The following is a 23,581-nucleotide window of genomic DNA, read 5'->3' on the forward strand; positions in this document are numbered from 1 at the left end:
TAGATCCCTTCTAGCAAATAACCTATATAAACATTAAAGTTATTAGGGAGTGACATATTTGCAAAAAGGTCTTCAAGACATCACTGAATAAAAAAAATAAAGTTAATCATCTCTTGGGCACTCCTGTAAAAGTTCAGCTACTGCACATTTTATAAAATTGAACAAAGTTTAGAGGTATGCCTTATTTCTCGTCGTGTTCTGTGAGGCCTCCTCGTGTTTTTCTCCTTTGGATCTATGCTGGTAATGAGGGGAACATTTTCCATTGCCCTCTTCTTCTGCACCCTGTGGAGGACAATCCTATACACTCCGGTGATGGAACTTCGGGAGTCTTTGCCCCGATTGTTAAGGATGTGTTCCTCTGTTATGCCCAAGCTCTCCAAAGTGTTCTTTACTTCTGTTTCATCATCCTTAAGGGTATCAGTGCCTAAGAGATGTTTTGGGTCCAAACTGAAGGGTTCCAAAGGCTTTGGATACTGTATTCCCTGCATCCATTCATTGTTCATGATGTAGTCTACACTGCACCTCTCTGAAGGTACAGGTTTCAGCATCCCTTTAATCAGTCGCTGGCAAGATTCAGACACGTATGGAGGGATGGAGTATGTTCCATCTAGAATGCACTTCTTTAATTTGGCCACAGTATCTGCTCGGAAAGGCATACTACCTGTCACCATAAAGTATAAAAGTATGCCCAATGCCCAGACATCAACAAAAGCACCAATGTAATGCTCATCCCGGAATAGCTCTGGTGCAGCGTATGGTGGAGAACCACAAAAGGTGTTCAGTGTTTCTTCTTTTTTACTGATGGTGCTAAAGCCAAAGTCTCCGACCTTCACGCACGTGTTGCTGGTGTAGAAGACGTTTTCTGCTTTCAGGTCTCTGTGTATGATGTTATTGTCATGCTGGGAAAAAGAATAGAACAGTTAATCACAAGATAATAGATGATGAATTCTTGCTGTAACATTATAAGTATGCTGACTTGGACAATATAGTAACACATGTTGCTAATTCTTGGATAATATTCCTAAAGTGTATCTATAATTTTTAGAATATGTGTCAGGTTTTTTTTTTTGCTGCTGTCCTGTTGGGTGGGCAGATAGCGCAGTTTCCTGCCGCAATATCGCCTGTGCAATTGAACACGTTTGCGGCTAAAAAAGCAGCAAATTGTATGTCGCAAAAAAAGGTACATGTACCTTTTTTTAGCGACTGCTGTGTGGATGTAACCCCATTGAAATCGATGGGGCCGCACGGCAACCGCTGTGTGCAATTGTGCACAAACGCGCAGTCCCGGGACATGTGTCCCAGGATCGCCAAGATCTGAACCTGGCCTGAAGGTAAGGTTGTGGTGCAGTGGAGAGGGTGTGTGATAAATGACCTGCTCTGGGTGTCAGATATGCCAGGTACACTACATTACCTACAGGTGAAACTCGAATAATTAGAATATCGTGCAAAGTTCATTTATTTCACTAATGCAACTTAAAAGGTGAAACTAATATATGAGATAGACTCATTACATGCAAAGCAAGATAATTCAAGCCGTGATTTGTCATAATTGTGATGATTATGGCTTACAGCTCATGAAAACCCCAAGAACCCCAAATCCACAACCTCAAAAAAGTAGATTATTACATGTAATCAATAAAACAAGGATTGTACATAGAACAATATCGGACCTCTGAAAAGTACAAGCATGCATATGTACTCAGTACTTGGTTTGGGCCCCTTTTGCAGCAACTTGACTGCAGCATCCGTCTTAGACAGGGAAGCTACTTAATATAAATAATTTCATGGCTTCTAAAGGAATACATCATTGAATTAAAGGGAGATTTGTGTATGCAGCATTTGAGCTCTTTAGAGGGTGGATTGGTTAGATAATTGGATCAAAATGGACAAATATATCAAAAAGATACAGCTCCACATAATAATTCTGCAAAGTGTGATCTTAGCTTTAGTAACTACTAACAATTTCTCGGTCAAGGCTTTCTGTAGACTTGATCTTAATTTTTCCTGTGACTAAGGGAAACATTAATTGCCAGATGTCACATTTTAATTAGGTCATTAAGCGATCCTCGTGAGCAGTGCGGCACCTTAAGATGACCGGCACAGCGTAGCAGATTATCCTGATCCTCGATGCCATTTTTGCTAAGCAGCCTAACAGCCTTATAATTCAGTGTACAATGACACATATTCAGCCTACTCTCCGTTGAGAATACTGATTACCAATTTCTCTGCTTCATCCACTGACCGAAATCAGCCATGGATGATTATGTCATCAGGAAGCAAGAAGCAATCTATCCCTTTGGGGAGACGAGCACTGCTGGACTGAATATGTAACAGCAAATATATGTTTTAGAATCCTCATAGCAGACCCTGCATTGTCACGTAGAGCTGCAGCATTATGGCTGCTTACAGTGTGCGGCTATAATGCTGCAAAAGCACCTTGTTAGAATGCATGTGTCCTTAATTATAGTCTAAATTACTGAAGATTCCTTTGCTAGGCCCCATGCAAGGTATTCCTCTTGGGTTGCCACCTGTCCAGGATTCACCCGGACAGTCCTGGTTTTGAATGCTCTGTTCAGGTTTCATGGCAGCAGAAACCCGGACACAAGATGTCAGACAGACAGGGGCAACCAAAATTAAGATAGGGGCTACTGGCCCCCCACTGAAAATAGTTTCAACTATGATATTTCCATATGAATAAGCCACGACTCATTCGCCCTAAAAAATGTCTGCGCGTCGCTAGAGTGTTCGGGTTTCAATGGAAGAAAAGGGGGCAACCCTATCTTCCTCTAATGTCAAGAAGGAAATTATACACTAAGAGGTCTATTTACAAACATTTGCAGGGCCCTTTGCCCTACAAATACCTGTGAATGTTCATTTAGGGTGAATAGTGCCAAAAACAAATACATTTTTTCACCAGTTCGAATGTAGAGTGTTGTCATGGCACATTATGGCCACTAGATGGAGCCTGGGAGCATAGGTCATAAATATTTATTTTCTGGGTGTCTGACCGAGCCTGGAAGTTTACCTAATGCACTAGACTGCATTGTCAACCTCAAATGCGTATTGAACTATACAGTAACATTTAGATACACTCTGCAACACCTATACAGGGAAGGGAAAGAAGCAATATAAAGGAGACAAATATCATTAAGTTTATCTGACTGAATATCTATTTATGTGACTTTAGTCGGGCTTTACTAAAGGCTGCGAGGCACAGATTGAAATGCCAATGAGAATATCTTCACATATCTAACTATCCAAATTTCTTAGAAAACAAAAAAGTCAGTAGTTCAACCAGCTGCTGTTCAGTCAAAGCACAAAATAAAGTGGGTTTGAGTAGACGTGCCTTTTAAATAAGCACTTTTTGTGTGTATATCTTACATAACGACAACTTACTGGAGATGCAGGAATGTGCCCACCGAAGCTATCAGCATAGACATGATTTGGGAGTCACACCACACTCTGGGGCTTATTTAGAATGTGCTGACAGAATACTACCACTAGATGGAGCCGAGGAGCATAGGCCTATCCTTCTTGGCTCCATCTAGTTGAAGTAATGTGCTGCTAGCATTTTATAAATGAGACCCAAAGTCTCACCTTAATGGCACACCAGAGCAAATTATTATTCACACCAAAATGTCCAATATATGCAGAAAAGCCATGATTCATGTTGACAATTTATCTAAAATGTGAATAAACTTTAGAAAAATAAATGACTCTCATGTTCTTTGTGTAAGTCCTATAGCAGACCAGTCACTTACAGGCAGTAAAACTGTGGTTTTGGGGGCCGGGCTGTCATTACGCCTACTGATTTACTCAGGAGTGTCTGAGGTTCAGGTAGATCATGTCTCACTCCATCTTATTGCTGGCCTAAGGTGATTTTAGGTCTGGCCAAGGTCTAGACAAGAGGCAGCTGCCTTGGGTGCTTCAGCAGAAGGGGGGCTCCAAAAGGGCAGGGCCTGCAAGCTATGCTGCTGAAGTATATTACAGCACATAGGCAGGAGGAACACTTAGGCCTTTTCACTTTGGACACTGAAGGACCTTGTCCCAGCACTGGGTAAATTTACTGAGAATTGTTAATCTAAACTAGTATATGCAGCAAAAAAAAATCTTTAATCATGTATGTAGCTCAGTGAAAGGTGGCCTTTAAAACTAAATTATTGTATACGTCATCATGTTATTGATCTTTCACCTCTGCACCTGTTTGGTGGCTAGGGGTGTCCACAACTTGTGCTGCAGTAAAAGGGGACCCCGGGGGGTTTGTTCTTTAATATCTTTCAGGAACCCTAACAATAAGACCTTCAAAACAGGTCTCTCTACTGTCAACGTTACAGCTACAGTAAAATCAACTAAAACAGTCTTATTGCTTCTCATGCATTATATAAATTATGAAGCATAAGCATAATAAACTGAGCATCCAGCATCAGAAGACCTCCTCATTATGACTATAGGAGATGGGTGGAGCTTGGGCTTTGTGCATAGGCCCTAAAATTATAAGAGCCCTGTGGTTGACCTGTTCCACCACCATCTCCTCACTTTGGGCAAACTGAAATTTAAGCAATACCAAAAATAATGAAATCTTTCTCTTCAAGACACAACAAAATACAAATGATTGCTCTGTCTATACAGGCCTAAGGCACCTGAAATCACTGAGAGCACATATTTTCATGAAGGCCCAGAATTAGCAACTCACTAAGCCTAAAACTGCCCCAGTCCTCAAAACCACTGCGTGGAAGTGATGAGTGTAACTTACAGGGTCATTCACAAAAGGGTGAAGAGTTTGGAGAAGGGTGGAGAAGTGAACAATCTAGGACATGGATAGCCAAACTCCGGCCCTCCAGCTGTGGTGGAACTACAAATCCCATGAGGGAATTGTAAGATTCTCACAGCCACGGACATGACTTCCCGAGAGAGATGCATCATGGGATTTGTAGTTTCACCACAGCTGGAGGGCCGGAGTTTGGCTACCCCTGATCTAGGACAACATAGCTGATCTGGAAAGTGAGCTGAATTGGAGAATGTGTCCAAATCAGCTATGTTGTCCTAGATTGTTCACTTCTCCTGCCTTCTCCAAACTCTTCACCTTTTTGTGGATAACCCTGTTACTGTTTCACAAATCTATTTGCTGTACATTGAATGGAAGCATTGGCACTTTTAGATCCCTTCTAGCAAATAACCTATATAAACATTAAAGTTATTAGGGAGTGACATATTTGCAAAAAGGTCTTCAAGACATCACTGAATAAAAAAAATAAAGTTAATCATCTCTTGGGCACTCCTGTAAAAGTTCAGCTACTGCACATTTTATAAAATTGAACAAAGTTTAGAGGTATGCCTTATTTCTCGTCGTGTTCTGTGAGGCCTCCTCGTGTTTTTCTCCTTTGGATCTATGCTGGTAATGAGGGGAACATTTTCCATTGCCCTCTTCTTCTGCACCCTGTGGAGGACAATCCTATACACTCCGGTGATGGAACTTCGGGAGTCTTTGCCCCGATTGTTAAGGATGTGTTCCTCTGTTATGCCCAAGCTCTCCAAAGTGTTCTTTACTTCTGTTTCATCATCCTTAAGGGTATCAGTGCCTAAGAGATGTTTTGGGTCCAAACTGAAGGGTTCCAAAGGCTTTGGATACTGTATTCCCTGCATCCATTCATTGTTCATGATGTAGTCTACACTGCACCTCTCTGAAGGTACAGGTTTCAGCATCCCTTTAATCAGTCGCTGGCAAGATTCAGACACGTATGGAGGGATGGAGTATGTTCCATCTAGAATGCACTTCTTTAATTTGGCCACAGTATCTGCTCGGAAAGGCATACTACCTGTCACCATAAAGTATAAAAGTATGCCCAATGCCCAGACATCAACAAAAGCACCAATGTAATGCTCATCCCGGAATAGCTCTGGTGCAGCGTATGGTGGAGAACCACAAAAGGTGTTCAGTGTTTCTTCTTTTTTACTGATGGTGCTAAAGCCAAAGTCTCCGACCTTCACGCACGTGTTGCTGGTGTAGAAGACGTTTTCTGCTTTCAGGTCTCTGTGTATGATGTTATTGTCATGCTGGGAAAAAGAATAGAACAGTTAATCACAAGATAATAGATGATGAATTCTTGCTGTAACATTATAAGTATGCTGACTTGGACAATATAGTAACACATGTTGCTAATTCTTGGATAATATTCCTAAAGTGTATCTATAATTTTTAGAATATGTGTCAGGTTTTTTTTTTTGCTGCTGTCCTGTTGGGTGGGCAGATAGCGCAGTTTCCTGCCGCAATATCGCCTGTGCAATTGAACACGTTTGCGGCTAAAAAAGCAGCAAATTGTATGTCGCAAAAAAAGGTACATGTACCTTTTTTTAGCGACTGCTGTGTGGATGTAACCCCATTGAAATCGATGGGGCCGCACGGCAACCGCTGTGTGCAATTGTGCACAAACGCGCAGTCCCGGGACATGTGTCCCAGGATCGCCAAGATCTGAACCTGGCCTGAAGGTAAGGTTGTGGTGCAGTGGAGAGGGTGTGTGATAAATGACCTGCTCTGGGTGTCAGATATGCCAGGTACACTACATTACCTACAGGTGAAACTCGAATAATTAGAATATCGTGCAAAGTTCATTTATTTCACTAATGCAACTTAAAAGGTGAAACTAATATATGAGATAGACTCATTACATGCAAAGCAAGATAATTCAAGCCGTGATTTGTCATAATTGTGATGATTATGGCTTACAGCTCATGAAAACCCCAAGAACCCCAAATCCACAACCTCAAAAAAGTAGATTATTACATGTAATCAATAAAACAAGGATTGTACATAGAACAATATCGGACCTCTGAAAAGTACAAGCATGCATATGTACTCAGTACTTGGTTTGGGCCCCTTTTGCAGCAACTACTGCAATTACTTTTGCACGATATTCTAATTATTCGAGTTTCACCTGTATTACTTTATTAATATATGTACAACTTACTGATCATGCTAATGTACCATGAACTGAAGATAAATTCATTTTTAGTAGAAGTTCCCAGAGATCCATAAACCTGTTCAAGGGTTCCTCTATGGTAAAAAGTTTCAAAAAGGCTTCTCTAACCATTCCCTGCTCTATCAAAAAAATAACATCAAACCTCTTGGGTGGAGTTAGTGGACGTAGGCGAGCGTTGTGCATGAACTGTTAGTCTTGGAAACTCCAGCCGGTTGGAGTGCTCACTTTATCGAGGTACCACATAAAACATGGCCAACAGGTTTCAGGGAATTTGGCTGGAGTTAGTCAGTGATGTTGCTAGTTTCCAAATAGTAATTTCCCTACCTACCAAATCTACATTGTATTATTACAGACGTGACCTCACTACTCACCACATGCTAGAAGGTCTTTTACGGGTTGTCAAAAGAAATGTATACATGTATCTTGTGCATTATCCGTACATGAACCTGATAGAAGGACCTTACCATGTGTTTCACAGCAGATACTATCTGTGAGAAGATCACTTTGCTTTCCGACTCTGATAACTTCCCTTCGGTGTTAATTTTGGCAAAGAGCTCCCCTCCCGCAGCGTACTCCATTACCAGGTGCAGCTTAGACAGGGTCTCTACCACCTCATAGAGTCTGATGATATTGGGGTGGTGCAATATCTCCATGCTTGAGATCTCACGTGATAACAGGCGTTGGGTTTTCTGGTCCAACTTGGTCTTGTCCAAAATTTTTATTGCAACTCTTTCTGCAGTAAAAAAAAAAGGCAATGTGTTTAGCATAGAAGCCTGTAAAGAGGACCTGTCACGTAAACACAATCAACACTACCATGACAGAGAAACTTTAGTCTTTTTACACTTTTGTTTTTAGATATATGCATTAGACGGAACAAGTGTGCTCTGTAGTTTATTTTTGTAAACACTTGTATATTAAGTGATATTAAAGTCAAAAGTTTTTTAAGCTATTTCAGATGCTAATTAAATCACTTACAATGGATGCTGCTCCTTGATGTTTAAAAGTCGTACCATGCTGCAGGATCAGCTGGTCCCCTGAGCACTGGCCATGATATTCTGTTTTAGGGTGGTTCCTTTCCCTTGCAGGGTCCTATGGAGTCACCCTTCTGTGTGTTAGTAAGCTGTGTGTAATGGATCCTCGCCGTCTGCGCATGTGCAGCCTGCGCCTTCCCGCAATGCTCGGGAACACGCCGTTCCACACATGCGCAAAAGCAGTAACCCGCGTGCAGGAATATGCGCCAACCCGCGCATGCGCAGTACTCTATCAGCACGAAAATCCGCCAAAGCGGCGCACAGGAAATGACATCACTGGCCCTATATAAACCCAGCAGCAGTACCACCATGTTGCTGGTTTATCGTCAGCCAATCCTTGTTCCTGTTTATTGATACCTTGCTTGATCCTTGTGACCCGGACTTTCTCAACAAACCTAGAAGGCTGCCTGCCTTGACCACGGAACTGTTATTTGACCATTCTTCTGCCTAACCCCTTCTTGTACTGGATTTGCCCGCTTGGAACCTGACCTCGGCTTGTCTCATCGGATTACGGCTTGCACGGTGCTCAACACCATTGGCACTCCTGCCACTTGTTGTCCCGCTGGGCTCTGTTCCCATCCTCAGAGTCTCCCAGGACACAAGGTGCAAGGGAAGCCTCCCCTCACATCCGGTCTCCCAGAAAGGTACGTGACACTGTGTAAACAGTGTAAGAGTTTAATGCTACTTTAAACCATTTGTTTGAGTTTGTGTTCCAACTGGCCTCCCAGCACTTTGCAAGGCACCATGAGACCATATCCAATTCACATAAAGCACAGGGTTGCTTGCTTTGCTTTGGAGCAGCAGGTGAGTAAGCCCACACTGCTGCTTTTGCTACTTAAAATTTCTAAACAAGGGGAAGCCAGCCCAACGATTGGATAATGGGAGACTTACATGGAGGATGAGGAGGTAAGCCGTATCCCATTATATCTGTACTCCCAACCAGGACTGTATTTATACATATAGCTGCCCTAGGCTCCCCTAAATGATGAATGGCAAGCCCTGTCCCCTACACTGTGCGATTATCTCAGTAAAACTAATGCTACATCGTGATATTGAGGGGCAACATGCAATCTTGCTTCATATGCAGTGATACTTTTCAACTGCACTGATCAACAAATAAGAGAAAGGAGAGATGTTTTTAAGTTTCATGAACTATTAAAAGAATATCAAACCCAGAAACAAAAACTGAATATACTGCAGCTTATCAGTCCATAGGTGTGGTGGCTGCACTAGTTTTCTTTTTTCAGGCTGACACTTTCTGCAAATACAGACAAATACCTATTGATCCTGCCAGAATTCCATTGTCCTTGTAACTTTCTATGCACTAAACTGAAATCTCAAACAATATTATCAGCTTTCCTAGCTATCATCTGTAAACATTTGCACGCATCCGAATTTCTGAATCCCAATGCATCCGAATGTGTCTGAGTTCGAATTTCCGTTTCCGAATTCTGGATACTGTCCGAATTTCGTTCAAAAACAAAACTAAATCAGACATGTAACTTTTCTGTGTTTTTCGGTTTAATGCATCCGAATGGGTCTGAACACAAATTTTCGTTATGGTAACATGGGAGCCATATACAGTATATACATATCATACTAAAGCTGAGGCTCCCAGACCTGAAAGGCATTCAGGATCCGAATTACATTCGGGAGCTCCCTAATGCCATTCGGGTCTGGGAGCCTCAGCTGTAATAATATATGTACCGTATTTTTCGCTCCATAAGACGCACTTTTTTCCACCCTAAAAGGCGGGGGGAAATGTGTGTGCGTCTTATGGAGCGAATCCCTATGGCCCGACGCCCGGGACAGGCAGTTTAGGGAGCCGGGCGAGTAGTTTTTTGAACATTTAGCCCTGCTCCGGACAAGCAGAGCTAAGTGTATAGTGGGAGCTGCTGCTCGTTTAATACAAGTGATCTAATCACTTGTATCACACCGAGCGGCAGCGGGGATCGTATCCGGGCCCCCCCCGCCGTGGTTTTCGGGGTCCCTCGCTCCTCTGGGGGACCCGTGACCATGGCATGGGAGCTCACCATAGAGCCCCTAGAGCAGACAAAGAACATCCATTCTTCGTCTGCTCTGTGTGATCACTGAGACCGTGGTGCTGTAATCACACTAACTACAGCTGCTGTCACAGAACCTCCCTGCGTCCTATGGACCGGTGCGCCTTATGGAGGGCAAAATACGGTATATGGCTCCCAGAGCCATTCAGAAATTCAGATCCCGAATGCCATTCGGGTCTAGGAGATTCAGATTTAGTATTAATATCTGTATATGGTTTTCTGTGGTATTTGCAACGAATATTCGTAAACTCATCAGAAACTAACGAACATCTGGATTTAATCCGAATCGAGTTTCGGATCCGAATCCAGAAATAATGAAATATCCTAACCAAATTTTTCCTGCAGCTTACATGTCTACTGTAAACTACAGAACACCTAACCATATAATTGCAATGAGGAGAGGTTGAAGTGGTTATAGTCCAAATCAGGAGCACAGCCTGAATAGATACAGTACATTGTGTGAGCATTATCACTCTAGGACAGGAAATGTGTTACTGGAAGGATCACCAGGTAAAAATAAAGGAAAGATAAAAAGAATACAGCCACTATATCTAAGGATTGGTAAGCTGCAATATATATCATTTTTGTTTTTGGGTTTAGCTACACCTTACGAACTATAGTGTTTTTATCCCATGCACAGACTTCCACCTACAGTTCTCTTCCTGTCTTTAGCCACAAATGTCCATAGAAGGCCAGAAGACAGAAACAAATGAAAGAAAAATTATTCCAACTTGTAAGAAACGAGGCTTGGTGCTGCACCCATACGGTGCTTCTCTTGGTACTGGAACCATAAGTGCCATTATGGTAACTGCAGCCCTTTTGCACATATTACACATTTACCCGCTACATGTTGCCCACCAGGAGTTCGCTGCAGTGCCCATTACAGGATGGCGGCTCCCCAAGAAATTAAGGAAATAAAAAAAAAAAAAATGTTTCTATTTATCTAAAATCTATTGGTTTACTGGGCTACTAAAGGAGAACTATGGGGTTAGGGCTTTTCCCCATAGTTCTCCTAAGGGTAACGGGAAGACACAAACTAGCGCCCTCCCGTCACCCAAAACGCCCCAGCTGGAACGGATCCCCACAATTATGTCTGGATCCACCCAGCTGCGTGAGTGACAGCTGGCTCTGCCTATCTAGAGGCAGAGCCAGCTGTACCCGCCCCGTCCGTTCCGCCAGTCCGCGCTGGAGGATCGGACCTGGGGAGGGGGGAATCCAGCCACTCCCCTGTCACGGCTCTCTTCAGAGATAGATCGAGAAGTGAGCGAGCGAGCGCCGGTATGTGTTTGCTCACTTCAGGATCTACTGAGCCGACCTGTGACAGTCTCATTGTCACAGGTCGGCTAGAACTATGAGGTGAGTGAAAAGCAGTCACCTCATAGTTCTCCTTTAAGTCTGCTCTGCTGGAGAATATAAGTGTTTTTATAACATTCAAGTGAGATTTGTTGCAAAAATAGCTACTATACTTAATGTCATATTGTACACTGGTTAACCGGGCTATTGCCTATTCCGATACAGAATACACGAGTCCATGGATGAATCCAATGTTCATGATCCTTCTAAAGTTACATCATGCTATGTCATGACTTTAAAGCCCAATTAAAATACATTCCAGGTACATCAAAACAAAAAGTGTGCAAGTCTTATAGTTCATTTTCTTTAGAGAGCAGCCACAACCTGAGTAGAAAAGTCTGCCCCCCGCCAGCATGCTGCAGAGTGGGACCCTTACTCTTTTTGTGGAAGCAGTGGCCTCTCTGCAGAGGTCTGACATGCCCCCTGCTGAGTAAGAACTACAACTCTACAATGAACAAAGCTCATGCTCCCTGTTATTGAAGATCTCTAGCACTAGCTCTGCTGGCAGGGGACAGTCTTTTCCATTCAGACTGTGTCTGATTCTGAAGAAAAACTGTAATTTCCTTTGTCCTTTTTTGGTCCTTTACTACTCCCCTCAGTTCCAAGGCCCGAGAAGACACCTTGTGGGCAGGGGAGGACTGGGAACCTTTGGTCTGAGGGACTATGACAACCAAGTAACTCTTTTATAGTAAGTACAGATTTGTGTGGGATGAGTGCATCATGCAAAGTGTGCCATGGTGGACATGATGAAAGATATGTGTCTCAGTCCAGTACAAAGAGCCTCTGTGATTGGTTATGCTAGTATTTGAGGAAAAGGTGGGCCCTTTGGAGGGCCTGTTGAGGCATTGCCTCCCAATGTTCCTCCATGATGCTGGCTCTGCTACCATGGCATTGTGGTAATTTGACTTCACTGGAGACTGCAGTGAGTCATGTTTTTAATCAGACAGACCCTGCCTAGTATAGCTACAGTGATATAAACGTTATGAGTATAACACAATCAAGAAGCAGAGTCTGCATATGTGATGAGCAAATGGAATGAATGCCCATTCTCTCATACTACCGTAGCAGTCATAACAACAAGACTTTTCAAGTGTATCCATAGCCAAAACTTGTTTTTAGTTTTGGAAGTAGTGGGAAAGGCTTATTACCCCTGTCAGGTTTTACTGCTATCTGGGGCTCCATTAGAGAAAACAACAATAAAAAGCTGACAGAGGTTTTAGCGTTACCCTACTTAACTTTAAAAAACATTTTGGTTGCCCAATCTCTGTACAATCCCCAATATGTAATGGCCTACCTTTCACTTTGGCAGACCAATGCATTACATGGTTGTTCATAGATCTAAAAGAGATTGGGCAATCAGCTTTAGAAACATGGGTGCCATCATTCATCATGGAGGCTAATATCAGTTCAAACAATTTACCTTTGGTAAGCACATGAATCCCGAGTTTAACTTGAGAGAAATTCCCACTTCCTATCTCTCCTCGCAGGCGATAAAAGCCAATTCTTTTGCCAAGAGTGAGCTCCTTGACCGTCTTCTCATCATGTGACATGTCATGTGTCAATTTCTCAAAGGGAGTCAACTTGCGCTGCTTCCCCTCTCCATCCTGCTCAGAGCCGTCTGAGCGGGTATAGTCCTCCAGGCTGTCTTGCCGGTTCCACCGGGCGTACCTCTGGTTCCCTCCTCCATTCACGTACATTGCTGTCATGGTCAGCATTTGGGCGTCTTTATAAAAGCGTCTTTCTAGGGCAAAATTGAAGCCTAGTGGTCACAGTTCACAGTTGCATGATATCCCAAAAAATGCCAAGACTGGACTTTTGTGGCATCCAAAAATGTCCAGAAAAGGGACAATGCACTAAAATTCCTTCCCGTAAAAAGTTGATTGGTGAAAATGAAGTCAAGGTGTCCTTTTAAATACAGTCCCTACAGGCCTTATGTAAGAAATACTGCAGCCCTTCTTGCTTCGTGTACCAGTTCAGGAGTTTCTCTGTCCTTGTTCAGTTTCATCCTCTATCAGTGATCCGTGTTCTTCTTCGTGTCCTCTAATACTGCACCTACTTCTGCTTTGGTGTTCCTGAAGAATCACAGATCTGCAGTGGCTGGCGGGCTGGCGCTCCAGGGAAATAAGTTACTTTGCAGGTCACATGATGTGACACTAAGATTAAGCGTTTGCAATGTCACATTAGCCTCCTTAGTAGACAAGTCTGCATTAGCTGCTTGAGCCTCTCTAAAAAGTTAGCTAGACGTCTGGGTCCACTGAGGAGAAAAACAAAAGAGAATGTCATTAAGACTTATTAAAATCACTTTCCTTAAATGCATAGAGAGCTGGCCTTATAAGGGTCACACTTTCCCTTAGTTCAAGATTGTAGCAAAGGTACTACAGCAATTAATAATATCATTATAATAGCATTTCATTATCTATAAAAACACTAGTACAAATATTGAAGTGTAACCAGTCAAAACTTTTTACGTTTTGGATAGAGTAGGGAAGGCGAAGAACATCTCTCAGGTTTTACTGCTGTTTGCAACCTCATTGGGGAGATTTCCACTAACTTCCTGTCTCTGTGACAATGTTGTCACCTAGACAAGTGCCAGAAAATCTTAAACATGTGTACAGCTGACAGGTTTTGGCTGGAGATGAAATGTAAGCTCTGTCAGAATTGTATTATTAGCAAAGTGTGACTAGGGCGCAAAAGCGTTGAGGGGAGGATAAGAAAATCTGTGACATGTAATGGAGGATATGAGAGGAAGCAAGAGGCATAATCCCAAGTGGAAAGGGATGAGACAGTAGGAGGCAGCAAGAATCAGTGAGGATGGAGCAGGATATGACAGCAGTAGGGTTCAGTGATTGATTGGGATAGGACAACAGAAGGCAGTGGAGATCAATGATGGCAGAGAGCAGAATGGGAAGGTAGTGGGGTTCAGTAAGGTGGACCAGAATGGGCCAGCAGTAGACACGTAGACACTGGAATTTAGTTATGGTGGAGCAAGGTGAGACAGCATTAGCCTCTGGAGTTCAGTGAATGTGGATTGAGATGAGACAGCTGGGTGCAGTGGAGTTAAGTGATGGTGGTGCAGAATGGTGAGCAAAAGGCAGGGACGTTCAGTGATAATGGAGTGGGATGGGGCAGCAGGAGACAGTGGGGTTTAGTGATGGTGGAGTGGATTGGGAAAGCAGCAGACATCAGTGATGGTAGAGCAGGATGGGGCATCATTGGGCAGTGGGGTTTAGTAATAGTGGAGTGAGATAGGACAGTGGTAGGCAGTGGGGTGACAATGCTGGTGCATGGTGATTGGCTGCTCAGACACCCTGCACCGTCCCTTGGAAGAGGGGAGGGTCTTCAGTCCTTTGTAAACTCATGAATTGGAGTCAACACAGGGCTAACTGTCTTCACTACCAACAGCCAAATGGAAGGCTAAACAAACGCGAAAGGAAGGAGTATAAGCAGTTGGTGGGACCGCTATGAAAATGAACCTGTTGCTTTGCTATTCATGGGCAAAGCACACCCTCCCTTTAATTTTAAATATGTTTATATATTGTAGCAGTGCGTGGCAATGCCAGGGTGTCTTTTGGCAATATAGTCACCCAGGTCTCTCAGCCAGGGGGGCTGAGCAGTTCCAGAAAGTGCAAACGTTTACTGGGAAAGAGCTGGCTTTGCAGTTCTTCCCAGGTTTTCCGGATTTGGCTCGGGTTCCTGGAACTGGGAGATTTCAAAGAGCATTGGGAGGGATGAAATCTCCATTCCTGGGTCCAGGCTTTAGTGGCAGCCAGCACCTGATTGTGCACCTGTGTGCATCCCTCATGAGGAGGGTGCTGGAGTGTGATCAGGGCTCCTGCTGGGAAGAGGGACAGGTTGTGTCCTGGAGTCAGGCGGACTCCACCCAGAAGCCAGGACGCTGTGTATGTGTTGGAGGCTGGAAGGCCTAGAGAGGCTGAGAGAGCCAGGCACCCAAGGTGTATGGGTGTGAAATCAAAGGCTGCTGAAAGCTGTTCAAAGTGCCCAGTGTATTCCCGAAGAGATCCTGTTGAGGAAAACAGTAAGGTCCTGGGACTCTGAACAGGATAACCTGTGAAGGGTGAGCATTGGTGAGCCCATATGTGTTATATGCTGCAGCAAGCTATTTATGTTGGACTTCCTTTACTGTCTGCCTTTTGAACAGAAAATAAAGACGTTTTGTTAATGGGAAAGCCTGTGCGAGTGCTCTGTGAGCTCCCCAATATCACAAGATGTTTACCTTAAGTATGAAATTTAAAACCCTCTGAGAAATCAGGCCCAAGCAAGGAAGGGCGGGCAAGGTGTCAAACACCTCCCCCCCAGCTAATTCTCATTTTTATTGTTGAGAGTCAGTACTGACAGAGTGATGGAACCGTATAAATATGATTAGGCTGTAAAGAATAAAGCATTTTTTTTTATCATTCCTCTAACATGCTATCAACTGGGTATTATTGTACCCTGGGTACACACAACCAGCGTTCCAATGGCACAGTATATCAAGACTTACAGAACCTCCGAAGATCATACGTTTACAAACTAGTAACATATAGAGGTTAAATGACATTCCACATCCACCTTGAATATAGAGGAAAGGTTATTCCCAGCACTCGCTGACCCTGACAACACTGTGAGAAAGTGAACTTAGACCGTAGGGTTACCAGCATCAGATGCTTTACTAAGGGGCAATAAATGAAACAGAAGAACTAAAGAGCATGAATTTGCAGGGGAACCGAAAGGCTGCATGCAGTCCATTATCATGTTTAGGTCAGTGCAGGCTGCTTCCATTCCCAGTGTCCCACTGTCACAGAGAAAATGAAGCCACAGTCAGCAAATTTAATGTAATAAAGACAGAACACTTTGAAGCTGTTTTTCATCACCAGAACTCTACAAACATTGTATGACATGAGGGAAGAATAGAAAATATAAATTATGGTTTCAGTCACACAAATAAGTACTAGCACGCACTGTAGAGAATGTTCTGTTTATAAAAGGTTTATTTTTTTTAAATGGACTAATGGATTAAACTTTCTTGTTGCTAATGAATTGTTGGAAGAGCTAAAAAATTCAAGGAAACCTGTTCTGAAAGTCATATTGAGGCAGCCGTTGGCCTTCTCATGAAAGAATGCTAGCTGCCTAGCTGTCCCTGACCTCAATATGTTATAAGTCACTGGCCCGAAGCAAGCATGCAGTAAGCAAAACCATAAATCCTGACCTGCATGCTATTAAAAAAAGTGAGTCCATCCATAATTTCTGTTTTGAGTGGTGTTGGGCAGGGTCTTTATTGCTGTCTACCATGCCTCAGCTGTGAACGGCTCATCTCAGTTTTTCAGATGATCTGTTTTGATAGGCCCTCATAATTTATTAAACCAATATCTTACAGTGGACCTTTCTTTAAAATGTATTGTCTTCTCATTACCTGGCCTCCTCCCCAATCTCTAATAATAATGATAGCTGGTAAAAAATACACTTGTAGAAGAGAAGTTAAAAAGCAGACTTACCTTACAGCCAGCTTCTACACTGGGGTGGGTGAAATCACAATTTTTCCAGCAAGATCCTGGAAGGGACAAGCATACCAAATCTTTTTTCCAAATTCAGAATCCCTAGCTTTCCCAGGGTCTCACCAGAAGAATTGTGGTGTTACACCGTGTAACCCTATCCCGGGTGGCTGGATAAACTGATAATGTCATGAAAAAAATGCCATATCAGAGGTCAGTAAGAACATGTCACAACAATTAGTGGATACAAATATGTGAGCAGCTAAATTATGAAATTCCTGTAAAGATTACATATATCCAACCTTCTAACTCCTGATCTTCTCCATTGGAAAGTGAGGACACCCACTACAATTATGGACCAGCAGGCAAGGAGAGTTGTCAGAGAGAATCAGCCCTCGTTCACACCTGAACGTTTTGTAGCGCCTTCTACGCTCGACGAACGCTCTACAAAACGCTCAAAAATATAAATCCCATTGTATTCAATGGTCTCGTTCCCACCTTGGCGTATTGCATATGCGCGTCTGTCGCGCGACCGCCGCACATTTTTTTTACCGCGATTCAAGATAAAAAAGTCGCGCGACCGTCGCGCGTTTCCGAAGGCTACTTGGCACTATCCCAATGGAAACGCGCAAAAAAAACGGCCCAAAGTAGTACCTGTACCTTTTCAGGCGTGCGCCGTTTTGTAGCGCGTTAGGGACGGGCGGAAATACGCCAAGGTGGGAACGAGACCATTGAATACAATGGGATTTATATTTTTGAGCATTTTGTAGAGCGTTCGTCGAGCGTAGAACGCACTACAAAACGTTCAGGTGTGAACGAGGGCTAAAGTCCGTACATACAAAAGTTCCAACACCCAAGCATAAGCAAATTAATGTGGTATATAAAGTCCGGTGCAGTTATGGGCACAAACTAGGATAATCAATAATGCATAATGAAGCAGAGATAATTCTTGTTATCAAAGCTATCTACACCTAATAAGAGGCATCCTTTGGAGGTAAAGATTTTCGGCACAGAGCAAAGATGGTTCCAAAGAGGTCAAGGAGGCCATTCATACAATATGGCCAAACGTTTGTGGACATCTGACCAGCACACCTACCTATATGGCCAAATGTATGTAATCCCCCCTCCAAATGATTGAGTTCAAGTGTTTCCAGTGAAGGATACTCTTAATGCTACAACATACAAAGACATAATGGACAATTGTGCACCTTCAACCTTATGACAACAATTTGGGGAAGGCCGAGCATGACTGTGCCCCTGTGCACAAAGCCAGCTCTATAAAGTCATATTTTGACAAGTTTAGCCTGAAGGAACGCAAGCCCAAACCTCAACTCAGTTAAACACCTATGTGATGAATTGCAACACTGGTTGTGAGCCAGGTTTTCTTATTCATCATAAGTTCCTGACCTCACAAAATGCTCTTTTGACTGAATGAGAACAAATTCCCATGCAAACAACAAAATCTTGTGCAAAGTCTCCACGGGAGAATAAAGGCTGTTATAGCTGCAAAGGGGGTATGGGGGCCAATACATATTTAGGAGGAACTTGCAGTACAATAAACATTCAGCTTAAAAGGTCTGGGCCCCCTCCCCCCATAAAAATCATTGGCTCTTAGTATTGCGAAAATGGACCTGAAAAAAATAGATTATATATTTACCTAATCCTTGTGTTCCGTATTGGTTGGCGTCACATCCCTATCCTTCCATGAACATTCCTGGGGAACAATAAGTACCCCAAAATCTCACAAGTAAACACTTCATTCTAGGGCATCTTCTCCTGAGATTTGGGCTAACCTGTATTCCCCAGAATCTTGCCAAAAGGAGCGTGATGTCACCCTTGCCTTGACAGAAGATGGAAGTAAGATATGTTTACAATCTAACTTATTTCTTTACACTTTTTTGCAGTATCATGATTCAGTGAATATTATGTGGAGGGAATCTTATTTGCACACTGCAGTATTTTACTGCAAGGTCCACTTTAATGCCCATGGGTTTGGAATGGAATGTTAAACAAGGTTATATAGGTATGATGCCAGGTGTTAAAAGTTTTGACCATAAGGCATATGGTAAATGGTAACATATTTCCCTAAACATAGTTTGGGGCCTGTGATAATACAAACCTGTCACTTACAATGCCCCCTCTAATCATTACGCAATGTCACATCTCCAACCAAGTGACTTCTGTTAACCCTTGCCTCAGTTAGGAGAACAGTTAACGATCAAACTTGGGTTATGTACTACAACCAAAACCTGCTTCATATATGTGACATTATGACAACTGGATTATGGCAGCTGGGGTACTCATAAAGGTTTAAATATTAGGGATTTCCCTTCCATTAGAAGAGCTAAGGACATCACTTAGATGAGTAGTACAGGAATAACCACCAAGTTCAGTTGTATTTCATTAACTAACACTAGATATGCATGGCCTGGATGACTGAAAATCCGTATAGTCTTATCTTAGCTTCCTATATCTAAGAAGCACTCCAATGGAAAGGTTTTTCTTCAAGAATCAACAGTTTTGATTCCTAGCTAATGCAAAGCCAGATGTTGGTGTCACTGTGTACTGATGGGTTCTTAGTAATGCAATGAAACAAATAATTCTGGACTCCAGTTGTTTTGACCTTCATTATGACCTTGTGGGATGTAGTGGAGACACAAGCCACTGCAGAAAAATCTCAGCACCAGAGTGTCCAATAGAAAGAAACTGCTTTTCTGCTTGGGAAAAAAAAAATCTTTGTACAAATACAAAATGCAGATTATAGCAAATTGTATCCTATATCTGCACATGAAAAGGACAACGTTCACTTGAATAATAAACAGGTCTTTTTTGTGCAGTCTATTGATTGGCTTACCTCTGATCTTAACTGAAATAATGTAAATGGGCAACATCACAGACATTCATCTCTTCTGTAGATCATGTCCATGGCAACCTGTACACAATGGACCGCAATAGAATGTTTACAATTATGTACAATGAACCATGACGAGTGTATCAAAGTCGTAAATGCCAGATGGCCACCTGGATAAACATATCAAGAAACAAAACAAATGTTGTGCAATGAAACGTTAGGAAAATAAACATTATACATTATACATCGCAACCAATGAAATGATTGCAGCCGAAGGTGTTGTGCAGGCAAAATAGAATATACTCTTAAGACACTGGTGAATAAAGTGCATCTAAAGTCAATGTTTTTTAGACCCCTTATCAGGATTTTATTACCGTCACTAATGACCATTGTTATTGGGACAGAAAATAATGGGAAATCCAAAATTTTACAGCGGTCACTGGAACAAGAATAGAGGAGAAACCTTGCAATGGGATACCTGTTCTGGTGACAGCTGTCTCTTTTCCCTTCATCTTAGACAGATCTCTTCTCACTTCCTGTTGTGTCTAAAAGTAAAGGGAAACCTTCCCAATTGGACACAGACAGCAAAATAAAAATGGCAGGGTTTTCAATAGGGATGCACCGATACTGATACCAGTATCGGTGTTGATACTAGGCATTTTCACAAGTACTCTGGTGTTCTGAACCAGGCCTCCTACTGACCCTTAACCTGCCCATACACTGTTAGAATTTAAGCCAATTCCTATGAATTGACTAAAATTCTAATCGGCTGCCGGAACACAATAGCCAGTGTCTCTCCTTTTCTCCCTGCCGAAGATCTCTACTGCGCATGCACCCGCCCTATTATCCCGCTCAGCCGCTCGAGAAGCACCAGATCTTCAGACGGGAGCGAGCGGCGGTGACAGAGATAAGTAATTACCTTTCTGGTAACTTTTATTTTTTAAAATATTTTTGCATATATTTACTGCTTGCTAGCTAGCAGTAGATATATGCAACAACAACAAAAAACAAGTGTTTAATTATACTTTGAGTTGCCACCAATCAGATATGTGATTTTAAATAAAACTGCCTTCTGAAATTATGAATCTGATTAGTGTCTTTGGGCATCCCAGATATTCCTAATTATGGCAATGTTATAAACAATACAATGTACAATGTACATTGTCCCTCTCTTTGGTTGGATATGTTATCTCTGATCTAATCTAATGATTTGTCCTAGGTTTTAATGTATTTCCTTGCATGCAATTAACATGACCATGAAGCGCACAGTACAAAAACATGGACACCAATTAGGGATGCAGCGATACAAAGTACTGTACTCAGTACAAGTACAAGTACAGATAATTTTCCCGCTCCAAAACTAGACTAGAGAAAAATGCAAAATTCAGGAGGCAGCTGTCATTTGTAAGAAGCACGCGGAGCTCCTGGGATTTGTACATCTCTGTTTTAATATATGATTTTGTTTTTAAAAAATAAAAGTGATGCACTGATACAATGTTTTCAAGTACAAGTACTGATACTTGCCCAAGTACTTACAGATACGAGTACTGATACATTTTTGTTTATTGTCATGTGACATTTTTCTAAAACAATACAGACTAATGATTTCAGGACAGTGGTGGAACGCCAGAGCCAGGTCCCAGCTGCGACCCCCGCAACCCTGGTAATTCTCATGAAAATGCCAACTATCGCACTGGTATCGGTGCATCCCTAACACCAATAAAAGCCAATCTTTGATCTAGTGTGAAATTATATGCAAGCATAATTGCCAAAGAGTTACCAGACTCTGGAAAGAGAACATAAACCAGCTGGCTGCAGCCGCTGATTCTGTAACACTGAATTATGAGGATATATTATTTTCCATACTCACCATGTTTGCTATCACCTAGAACTGAAATACACAGTTAACACCTGCTGACTACTTAGCACAGGATGGTTAGCAGGATGTGGCTTTTAAATGGGCAGTCAAACCAATATTTTAGCTGGAGGATTATATTTTCTTCCAAAATCTTATATCTCTCGCCACTAACATCTCTACCCCTGAGTTCCCCGCTCTGCCCACTTGCCAAGGCTATCACACGAAATTCAGTCTTCCTGATTGAGTTAATACTTTATTTTACATCATGAGTTCCAGTAGGGAGAAGTCCACTGCAGACGTACCCAATATATGTATGATGCTGGTCGGTAATTCATCACACCAGCATCCACTCCTAATTGAATTACGAGTTTGGTGTAAACTCACTCTTTCAGGCTAAAGCTGGCCATACACCTATAGATTTTGGATCGGAGGTTTTCGTTGTTGCCAAGAACCCTCGTTCGATTCCAGCTCAAATAGCCCATCAAGCACAGACCAATGTCGATTTCGATAATCGTTTGTTAGCAATAACAACTTACCAAATTTTTTGTCGATCAACAGAATTGATTTTAGTTTACGCTTGTGCAGTGTTGTTGGTACAATTTTTTTGTTTGAAAACGCCACTAATCCATCGATTTTCGTTCCATTTGAAAAAAGTTTTCCAGCCTCACCCTTTAAGAAAATTAGAGCGGGAGTACAGTAAAAACAATTGTTGGTGTCCCATCAACTGTGTGATTATCGTTTCAAAGACCATTTGTGGACAATTTCCGAATGTATGTATGAGTGTATGGGCACCTTAAGCCAAATTTTAATAGGAATCAGTATCTGGTTTTCCCGTTAACTGATGCCAACTTTCCCAAGTAACTTTCTATAATCTTTACAGGACCTTCCACACAAAAGGGGGAATTTATCAAGACTGGAGCAGACAATATTAGGAGCAGTTGTGCATGGCAACCAATCAGCTTCTCTTTTCAGGTTGTTCAGTTTGGATTTGAATATGAGACAGAGAAGCTGATTAGTTGCAGTGCAAATCTGCTCCAGATTTTGTCTGTTCCAGTTTTGATAAATTCCACCCAAAGTGTTTTGTGTATTAAGGCAACCCATTCATTTTATTGGGCTAGTAGTGCAACTTAAAACACAACAAAACCCCTACAGAAGATGTAATGCAGACAATTCTTGCTATGTGCATTATGGTGTGTAGTACTGTCTGCAGGTACCTGAGCAGCCACTGAAAATGTGCTTTGGGGTGCCATTCTAAATGAATAGCACCACAACACAATGCACATCATATTGTGTGTTAATGCGTCTTGCAGTAATGCACCGTTTGAGGCACTGACTTGAAATGTAGCAAGTAAAGTCACCATTCGTGATTTGTATACTTGCACTGGCCAAGCTACTAGAACTAATGAAGCTCACAGAGATCAGCAATGGCAGCTTACATATTTTCCTCAGTGCAGGTTGCCTTTAAGTCCTGTGATCTTAACCCTTTTCTCCCTCTTCACCATTTCTAGTGCAGACCTAACATGCTGCTTTCTCCTGTCACTCTGATGCACATAAATAAAGTCTATTTATAAGTCAGTGTTTGTGACTTATACATGCATTACATCACTCAGGAATTTCACCAGAATTCCCAGCTCCACAAAACTGATTTTAAAGGTAGACGACAATGTCACACTTCTCCGACAGATTTTCCATGTTAAGTAATTGCCTAAGAAGTGGAAAATGGTGTATGTCTTCATTGCAGCCTTTAGAGAGGGAGCAGAGACAAAAAAACAAACTAGTATTTGATTAAACCCACTGGTGCTCCCTTAAAACTAGAATATGTATTATTATGTATTATATGTATTATAATGTGATGCCCTGGCTGGCAGGATTGTGGACGATACATACGCGTCATCCAGGTTTTTCACCTACACATGGTGAGGGGCTCCAGGATTTGTATCTGATATGGAGAAAACAAAC

The 23,581-nt window shown here is 42.3% G+C and overlaps 1 protein-coding gene and 1 pseudogene across 1 annotated transcript; both read right to left on the reverse strand.

Annotated features, from left to right (window-relative positions):
• LOC108791742 lies at positions 1-908 on the reverse strand (annotated as a pseudogene).
• Positions 909-5,155: 4,247 nt separating this feature from the next.
• NIM1K (NIM1 serine/threonine protein kinase) lies at positions 5,156-13,218 on the reverse strand. The gene is made up of 3 exons (XM_018562313.1): positions 12,845-13,218; positions 7,442-7,710; positions 5,156-6,054 (listed from the first exon to the last, which is right to left on the reverse strand). Exons 1-3 carry the CDS (start codon positions 13,137-13,139, stop codon positions 5,305-5,307), a joined length of 1,314 nt encoding a protein of 437 aa, XP_018417815.1. The 5' UTR covers positions 13,140-13,218; the 3' UTR covers positions 5,156-5,304.
• Positions 13,219-23,581: the final 10,363 nt, after the last annotated feature.

Source organism: Nanorana parkeri, unplaced genomic scaffold, assembly GCF_000935625.1.
Source record: "Nanorana parkeri isolate BGI_ZX_2015 unplaced genomic scaffold, ASM93562v1 scaffold571, whole genome shotgun sequence".
Taxonomy (NCBI): Eukaryota; Metazoa; Chordata; class Amphibia; order Anura; family Dicroglossidae; genus Nanorana; species Nanorana parkeri.

Coding starts and splice junctions, on each gene's coding strand:
- NIM1K (XM_018562313.1), bottom strand. CDS start 13,139: ATGCTGACCATGACAGCAATGTACGTGAATGGAGGAGGGAACCAGAGG. Junction 7,711..12,844: donor GATTCATGTGCTTACCAAAG/GTAAATTGTTTG, acceptor TTTTTACTGCAG/AAAGAGTTGCAATAAAAATT. Junction 6,055..7,441: donor TATCTGCTGTGAAACACATG/GTAAGGTCCTTC, acceptor TCTTTTTCCCAG/CATGACAATAACATCATACA.